This window comes from Mus musculus, chromosome 10 (genome assembly GCF_000001635.26).
Source record: "Mus musculus strain C57BL/6J chromosome 10, GRCm38.p6 C57BL/6J".
NCBI lineage: Eukaryota > Metazoa > Chordata > Mammalia > Rodentia > Muridae > Mus > Mus musculus.
This window is the reverse complement of record NC_000076.6, coordinates 21,367,834-21,377,257: the sequence shown is the minus strand read 5'-3', so window position 1 is coordinate 21,377,257 and position 9,424 is coordinate 21,367,834. Positions and strand designations below refer to the sequence as shown.

The following is a 9,424-nucleotide window of genomic DNA, read 5'->3' as shown; positions in this document are numbered from 1 at the left end:
GTGTCCTCATTTGCATATCCGAACCTGGGAGGAGGAGACCCGCTGCGCTTCAGAACTTTCCTGATTCCAAACTCGGATGGTTCTTGAAGGCAACTCATGGTCCATTCTGAGAAATGGGCACTGCATTAAACTAACATCAAGTTACATATGTACAATGTCTTCAGATTGTCCTTTCATATCAACTGTGTGTGTGTGTGTGTGTGTGTGTGTGTGTGAGATGATTTTATCGGCACTGCACCATAAGTGCCCACTGTTTAAACACGAAGTGCAAAGCATAAAGAAAATTGGCTCCACAGAATATTGTCCCATGCAGCAATCCTTACTTCCTCCTTTCTAGGGAAGGCATTGAGCCTCTGGAAGGTTACACAATGTGGCCAAGGTCACACATGAACACTCAAGTACTGACAGGAAATGAGAAGAAACTTTAGCTACATTTACACCTAACAGCCTGTGAGTCCATCTCAGGAGGATGCATCCATGTCCCTGTAGGGACTGGCCACAGGAGCAAGGGAGCCGTCTTCACTACCCGGCAATGCCGTGGTTTGAACGCTCAGAATTCGGGCACGTTTAACCCTCCAGTGGCAGTGTTTAAGTGGGCACTCCTGGAGTTAAGGTGCTGCTCACGGCCTCGGTGGTGCCTTCGAAACAGGCTATGGGTCATTTGTGCCTTCTGCCGCAGGAGCACAGCTGCCCTGCCTGGTGAGGAAGTGGCAGAGGCAGGGGATATTTACCATACACAATCTCCTCACACCAACATCATGGGCTTCCCAGTCTCCAGAACAACAAGAATTCAGGTTCTCTCAAGTGATCGATTTTCAGTTATTCTGTCACAGCTGAACAGACCAGCACATGGCCTCTGAGAGGACAGGACACACCACCGTTCACTCTGCTGAGGCTCCATGGATAACCAAACTCTCTTGTGCATCATAGCGCTTGTTTTGTATTTTGCAAGTAACCCTCTGAAGGTCTTGTTCCTTCTGTTCTCCATGTTGCTATCTCCCCATCCTTCCTGTACTTCACGTCTCCACCTACTGACGGCTGTCTGTCGTCTTTGGCGTCCCATTTTCACCACAGTGCATTTGGTGAGAATTTGTTCTTAACCGTGACTGGAAGAGGCTGCTTTTCTACCACTGGCTTTGTCTTTCACCAGTTGTGGAAATGTTTTGGCTGCTGTATTGCTGTGTTTCCATTCTCTGTATTTCTACCTTGTAGAATGTTTAAAATGTAAAGAGAGCATCTTCAATTTCTTACTGACCATGAATCTCCTCCCTCCCTGTCTCTGTCTTTCCCTCCCTCCCTCTCTCCCTCCCTCCTGGCCAGCTTCTTCCCCCTCCTCCTTTGACTCTGAGCTACACTCTCCAAATCTTGCCTCTACTCTCTGTCCGTCCCCCAGCCCCACAACAGGGCTCCTATGGAGCTGACTCCTCCAATGGCAGCACCTGCCCTGAACTCTGTTTCCTCGGCCTGCCAGCCAACACGCCATTCCCTAAGGTCCCTGCAGGCCAAAAGGCAGAATTCACCCTCTCACACTGGCCAGCAGGCTACCACTGCTTCCGGCTAGAAACAGAACAGAACTACGGGGGCTGCCTCCCACTCCCTCTGTCCCTTACGGCCCTATGAAACTTCTGTGCTTGTTCCTTTGAGCTTTTCTTTAAGATTGGAATTTCATCTCCTTCTGCTTTCCAAGAAAAAACAAATGGGGAAAACAGGAACCCATCTGCCAGAGCACACAACCACCTCATGGCAGAGCAGGCCCCTCGCCCCTCCACCTAAGCCCACCAAAGAAAAAACACACCTGAAGCCAAAGGTTTTCAGGGTTTGTTTAAATGCTTAGAAGTTCTCCTAACAGGAACACCTGTAACAATGTTTGTGCTTTTCAACCCACAATTTTCTCTCTTCTTTATTTAAATGTTTGTTTTTCTCCCTAGCATTCATGTGTTACCAAAAAATTATTCAACTCACTTTACATTTCCTTTAAGGTTCAAAAGTCATCTAATCTACGTCCACAGGTCAAATCAACTATGCTGATTACCATCCTTCAGTCCTTAATTGACAACCAGTTTCCTTTTATAGACAAACTGTTACTGCCTATCCTGGATGCATAATTAACATGATATTTTCTCCCTCCGCCATCCAAAGCAGACTTAAAGGATGCCTTCCGGGACTAAATTCCTCAAACACCGGTGCTTTTCTAGGATCATAACAGTCTCCCACAGCCCCCTGCAGACAGGTGTGTGGCATCATAGGCAATACCCCAGGCTCCTGGTTCTTGTCTGGACTCCACCCCACAGTTACCTGGCAGCCAGGTATGCTCCTCCCCACAGTTACCTGGCAACAGCCAGCGTGGCCCAGCTTACTATAAAAGGAGCTGCTTGCCCCCTCCTCGTTCTTTTACCTCTTACTCTCTTGCTCTTACTCTTTCTCCCCTGTTCCCCCTCTCTCTGCCTTCCCTTGTCCCCTCTCTCCACGTGTTCATGGCTGGCCTCTGCTTCCCTACTCTTTCCCTCTCTCTGCCTTTGTACAATAAAGGCCTTAAAACCATGGACTGACTCTTCTCATCGGGATCCACCATGCTGGAGCAATGGAGCAGGCCTTCCCCTAAAGAGCCTCTCACGGGAGGCCTCCCTGTGCTCCAGCCGCGGCTTCGGCCAACCCAAACCACTGACTGAGCAAGCCTAGGACTCTCATCCCCACGGTAACCTCTCAGAGCTCTTTCCTCCCTGCCCTTTTCCCTTTGGTCCCCCTCCCGGGTCCGCCCGAGGGTCCCCACCCATTCTCAGCTCTTCTTGACTTGAGAACCTGACATCCCTGGCTTCTGTGTGGCCCAGGGACCCCAGAACCGGCTCTTCCATGGCGCCCAGTGGCGTTTATGGTGCCGGAAAATCTGAGCCTAACTCTGGCAGGTCCGAGGGGACCCCAGACTGCACCTTTTCCCAACCCCAGAGCCGGGTCCTGCGGTTTCTCACGGCCCGACGCCCACCCAGTAGTTCTGTGTGGGTGCGCACAGTGAAACTTCCTGTGTCCAGCCTCGCCTAGTAGCCCTAGCCCCGAGCCAGCGGCCCCCAGCAGATGAAGAACCCCATTTTTGACCCACAGAACTGTATTAAAGGATAGTAGCATTAGGAAGGTGGAGAGCCGCTGCTCCAGAAAATAACTTTGTAAATCATGCCTGGCATTATTTTAATAGCTTCTTGCTTGTAGCTCTACCTTGTAAATAAATACGGGCATATGACATTTTGACCAGCTTTTTAATTCTTCAGCCAACACTCCACTCCAAGGAAGGAGGCTTAAAACCTATTTGAGCCATTTCAAAGCACAGGCTTCCTTGCAGGGCTACTGGGCCAGAGCTGACTCTGCAGCACTTAACTCCTTGCTACTGATGGTGCTGACTCGCCAGGTTTTTGCGTTTAACAATGTGCTATCTACTTGGGTAAGAGATTCCTCTACACATTTTGTTTAGATGATCTCTAAGGCAGTATGAAAATTCAAACAGCTTTAATTATATTATTTAATAATTTTTCATTATGTATTTTTTGAGGGGGGTTGTGAGTGCTGGGCTACATAATTTAAGCCAGGTTTGAATTCATGATCTTTGGTGAGTCTCATTAAATTTGTTTGCTTTTTGATTAATTCAATTAGAGATTTACCCAAAATTATCTTCAAGCTTGTTATGGTTGTGAGAATAAACTTATTCATGTAGTCACAATGTCTCCATACCTGGAATCAGTTCACTTATTTTAGCTATGCCATCTTAAGTTGTATTTTACAACTATAATTACACCACTAATCACATCTTAAAGTAGCCTCACTGAGGAGACCATGAAGCATCTTCAGGCAAGAGCTGGCCTGCTGCTCACCTCAGGACACCTGAGTTTTGATGAACACTTACAATTCTCAAGAAAGGAAAGTCATTAAGCCCCTTCATGTTGCTATCCATTTATGCTAAATTCTTAATTTAAAATGTTAATTTTACCATATTTCTAAGTATATCAAACCACTGTTTAGTAGAACCCCAAATTTCAGCACCCTACAATTCTCAGCTGTCTTATGTTCACTTCACACTGCTGTGAACATGTCCCAGGGAAAACCCCAACCATGGCCAGTGAGTGGATGGGTTTAGGGATTCCCCCGTACAGCCTTTTCCAGCCTGTCCCTGCTGTAGATAGAGGGTGTGAGGACACAGTGTACAGCCACCATGCTCTGTCTATAGCCTATCACTACAGAAGAGTCTATAGATCTCAGAGGCAAATGACAACCAGGGCAGGGCAAGCAAGAAAAGCAAGGCAGGCAGTGTAGGGATAATCTCTTATGCACTGTGTGGAAGCATCACCTGTCAATAAAAAACTGATGGCCAATGAGCTCAAGCAGAATTAGAAGGTGGGACATCCGGTAGAGAGATTGGAACTCTTCGAGTAAAAGGTGGGAAGATTTCCTTGGGACTCCGAGGAGACAAACATATGAAGTTGAAGAGGTAACCAGCCACGTGGCACAAATAGAACAATTATGTAAGTTACAACAGGTTAGTCAGAGCACAAGTCTCAGAGGGAACTGGGATGAGGGTAGAAAAGACCTTAGTTACAAATGGCTCACGGAACATTGGGCTACAAATCCAAGCTTAGAGCCTGAGAACTCCCAGGTGGGAGACACTGAGAGGCATCGCAAAAGGTGGCTGTTTGCCAAAAGACCCCGCTGAATAGAAAAGCTGGTTCTACCAGGGCCTCAAGCCATGGCTTCTCCTAAGCACAGCATGGTCCTGAAAAAGGTTGGAAAGTGAGCTAGAGAGCGCTAGGTGGCCCATGGGAAACTGCAGCCCAATTTGGGTCCACCCAGAGAAAGGGACCAAACCAAGAGGGGCACAGCCAGGGCAACATGCTGGCCTGAGGAACCTGCAGAAGCCCAGAAGAGCAGAAGGAACATTTTCCCCGGAGCTGTCGTATGACTGAGGAACCCAGATTTCTAAACTGGTAATGTGTGAGTTTGAAAACAATAAAAGAGAAACAAATTAGTTTGAAATTAATAAAATGATGTCCATAAAAACAACTAAATAATGTTTAAAAATACCCAGAGAAAAGGATGTAAAGGAAATATGGAAAAAGATAATAAATTTAGAAAACATTAAGAGAAATAAAGTCTCTGAGTCGGGTTCCATGTGTGAAGACACCATGACCAAGGCAACTTATAATGGACAACACTTAACTGGAGCTGCCTTACAGGCTCAGTCCATTATCATGGTGGGAAACATGGCAGCGTCCAGACAGGCATGGTGCTGGAGGAGCTGAGAGTTCTACATCTTCATCTTAGGCAGCCAAGAGAAGGCTCTCTCTTCCACACTGGGTGGAACTTGGGCTCTAGGAGACCTCAAAGCATGTCTACACAGTGACACACTTACTCCAACAAGGCCATGCCTCCTAAAAATGCCACTTCCCATGGGCCAAGCATATTCAAACCACCACAGCCTCCAAAGGGAGATAGGAAAATAAGTCTCCAAAGGAAAGACAGAGCACTCAAGCAAAAATGGAAAACACTGTAGAAGGCGTTTGGAGCCCATGGAGTTTTGTTTTGACTGTCAATATAAAAATAATTATATGTTCAGTAATGATTACAATTCTATATATCCTCTCTAAGATCAGAATAAACAGACTGCAATAAGGACAGGACTAAAAGACAGATACCAGGTTATAGGTCGAAGAGCTTAGAGGATTATTTTAATCAGAATGAATAATCTTCAGAAGAAGCCAATCTGGAACCAAAAGGTAGACGAGAAAATCCAGAGAGGCTTGAGGCATTAGAAGGGCACTCCACAGAGATGGTGCATCCCGAGTTATGAATCCAGATTCTGCATAATGCTACCTTAGAGCGATGTCACACAATAGCTTGCGTTTCATTTTATAGTTTGGAGAATTAAGATATGTACATGTGTTAACACATCATGCAACTGCTACTCAAGATTTCAATGTTTCCACCATGCTTCCTGAAAAGGCTGATTCTGAGACTGTACATTAGAGGTGACAGCTATCTTAGAAATGTCATCAGAGATTAAAACTGGCAATGCTCCAGCAGATGTCTAACAAAATGAAATTTTTTGCATATTACAATATAAAGCATATTACAGGTATACCACACAACCCTACAGGACAAACAGTTGTAGCGAGATCTAATCATACTTTAAAGGAGATGCTTAACAAACAAAACGGGTAACAACGACCCCTAGAAATGGACTACATAGTGCTTTATGAACTTTGAAATTTTTGAATGCTAATAACAAAAGCCAACAGCTGCTGAGAAACACTGGATTATGGGAAAAAAACCCTCTGAACTAAAAATCAACTTGACTACATTAAGAATGTCTTAACCTCAGAATGGAAGGCAGGGGATGAGTTGTGTTGGGGACGAGAATATTCTTTTGTATCAATCAACAGGAGAAGAAAAACTATGGATTCATCAAAATTAATAAAAACCAGATTTGACTGGGGAGACCTCCTGAAGATCCTGACTAGACAGGAAGAATGAAATCAAGACCATCAACAAAATAGGTAACTTATGTTGCTGATCCCTCTACATGGGAACAGTTCTAGGCCTGGCGGGGACATGAAAATGTCTCAGCCAGGGCTTCAGCTGTGCACAACCAATACATCTTGTTGGCTCCAGAATCTTCAGGATACACACCATCCTTTCAAATGGCATGAATGGAAACCTGTATTACAGTTTGGTCATATAGTCCAAACTAACTTATAAATTGGTAGATGCCCATTTCCTGTTCGAACATAGATCAAAAAGTAATCTTTAACTGAGTTGTGCACACTGCACACCCATGACCTCTGAAAGCTTATACATTTGAAAAATAAAGGCCATCAAAGGAGACAAGTAGCCCAGGTGATTCAAACTCACAGACTGCCTCAATTGCTGTTTCCCTGCACAAAACAACTCTAAGGTTAGCTAGATCATCCACCATCACAGATCCAGTCAGGACTTCAGGGAAGCCCTGCTCCTGGCCACCCCCATTCCACTTCAAAGATGATGAGCATTGAAGAACCTCCACATGGTGTTTGCTTCTATGTGGCAAACTTCCCCTGCTTCAACTGCAGACAGTATGGTGTCCACTGGTCACATTGGACAAATAGGACACAGGGAAGTAGACTGCCAAACTTTGCAAGGACAAGGTAGGCAAGTCCTTCATAGTTCCTGCGTCACAGAAAAGTGTGTCAGATATTCTGGGCCTGAAGGCTGAAGATGATGCTCCAATGACTCGGAGAAATTTCAGGTGACTCTGGGTGACAAAGGCAGGAAGCATTTGCCTCATACTGAGAAGATGGATGTCACTGAGGAGAGGTAACCAGCCATGCTGGACAGAGAGAACAGGATAAACAGGTGATTTAAGCTATGAGCTAGCTGGGGAGAGGGCCCAAGCTTAGGGCGGAGGCATTCATTCATAAACAATGAAGTCTCAGAGTCATTTGAGAACTGGGTCATGGGTAGAAAAGACTGCAGTTATAAGAAGGGCAAAGGTCAAGAAAGTTGTCCCTTCCAGACTAACTCAAAGGTAGGATTAACTCCGCTTCAACTAAGTGAGCCAAATTGTTTTGAAGTCAACTTAAGGTTGTTTTCTATCAGAAGTATCTAGAAAGTTTCTCAACAACATAGGAATAGAATGTTCTTAGTAAGTTTCAACTCAACTGACAGTCACACAATGCTGTTTATTAAAGGATCACGGTATGAGAGCAATCACAGGGCTGTGGACCCAGCAGAACATTTAGGGTCTGTATTCAGACCATGTGGCTGGGACTTCAGCTGCCCAGCAGTTAAGGTGGCATACACCTGCAATCCCAGGGCCTGGAGGACTGAGCTACACTGCAAGTTCAAGGCCAATCTAGGCTATACAGCAAAACCCTAAAAAAGAAAAAAGAAAAAGAGCCAGAAAAGAGCACCTATTAAATGTGGGAATCCATGCCTTTTCTAATTTCTAAATGTCTACAATAAAGTCCTTCAGTCCCAGGCTCGGCTAAGGACATCAGATAACCTCAATTTCTTTGACTTGAGAAATGGCCCAACAAATCACCATTAAATCAATAACCCTTCAAGTTTGTTGCTGATACTTTGAAGAAAATCAGAGTCTTATTCATAAAGGAGCACAGCCTTTCGATATAGACATGACCGAGACATGGTCAATAACCAATTCCAAAGGAATAGAACCCCAAGATCTGGTTAGAAGAGGCTGACTAAGCTTGGTTCACCATTAGCATAGAAAGCAAAAGCAGCGCATCAGTCAGTAACTCGTGGTGAAGAGACCCCACCCGGCGCCTGAGTCTCAGCTGCTGAGGGGGGAGAGACTCCCTCAGAGATGTCTAAGAAATAAAACACATTTTTGCAATACATTCAAACTAAGGCATTTTATTAGCTGGCTTCTCAACTTAAGTAGCATCTTTGTTACTTAAGAACAGATTTCTGTCACTTCGCATTACACTCCAGAAGGCAGGCTTGATGGACGGTTTTATTTTCAGCACAAAACAGCTTCACTGTTACCTTCAGTAAATCTTTTCTTAGTGTTAACTAAAAAAAGCACCAGGTCAAAGACGGACTCTCCAAGCCCCACTAAGGTTCAAGGCTTCCTTAGAACACACACAGCAGGAGAATGGAAACAGAACAGCGTTTGGATTTGGTTTGGCTGGAAGTCGAGTCCACTGAGTTAAGTGTCTTGTGATACCTCCCACAAGTCTCAGCACAACAAACATATTTACTGCCACCCCGAAAGGGAAGAAATGGCAGTTCAGTGCTGGCCTCTGGCAGCTGGCAACTGGGAAGTTTTGCAGAGTAATCCTTAATACTTGTTGGCAGCTAACTGTACTTTAGTGTCTCTCATCTAACAATCATGACTGCATGCTGTTTCCTTAGCTGCACCACTGAGTGCCCCAGGGGCTGACTCGCTCCTCTGGAAGCATGGTGAGATGAGGACCGGACCGTCACTCTTTTATCTGTAAAATAAAGAAGAAGATGAGACACTTTACAACTGCAGTGACAGTGCATGGGTGGTTCTCCCACCCCTGTCCTGATACCTAGCTTTTTAATCTTAAGATAAAATATTCATATTACTTATGAGAATGTAGAAGAAATCTGAACTACTGAGATTTCCTGCTTCAGTTCTAGGTATCCCCTTCAAATGCCATTGTATTTTGTCACATACAGAAGATATGTTTCAGAAAATGTTTGCAACTACATTCATTCAAGTTTTTGGATGAATTATTTAAAGTCACTGAAAGCCAGTAAGTTAAAGAAATATGGCTTCTTCTACTACATAAAGTCAGGACTCCCATTCATGTGACTGTAAGTACATGACACCTTTCTCCTCTTATTTAAAAACTACTTAGTATAAATTTTAATTCCTGTTCCAACACCGTGCATTCCCTTCAGCCACAGAACCTCCGCAATC

At 44.8% G+C, this 9,424-nt stretch overlaps 1 protein-coding gene and 1 long non-coding RNA gene across 9 annotated transcripts in view; one reads left to right on the top strand and one right to left on the bottom strand.

The window, feature by feature from the left end:
- Positions 1-2,499: 2,499 nt before the first annotated feature.
- Positions 2,500-9,312, top strand: Gm33803. Its single transcript, XR_380156.3, has 3 exons — positions 2,500-2,695; positions 3,332-3,430; positions 9,136-9,312. It is a non-coding gene; the product is annotated as a predicted gene, 33803 (long non-coding RNA).
- Hbs1l (Hbs1-like (S. cerevisiae)) overlaps positions 8,369-9,424 on the bottom strand; it is a 72,911-nt gene continuing 71,855 nt past the window's right edge. For all 8 annotated transcript variants that reach the window (XR_380070.1, NM_019702.2, NM_001042593.1 and 5 more), the window contains one exon: positions 8,369-8,969. Coding sequence is in view for 3 of the 8 variants with exons in the window: in NM_019702.2 (NP_062676.2) it covers positions 8,958-8,969 (12 nt within the window). In the remaining 5 variants the exon portion in view is untranslated. The remainder of the gene's footprint in view (positions 8,970-9,424) is intronic.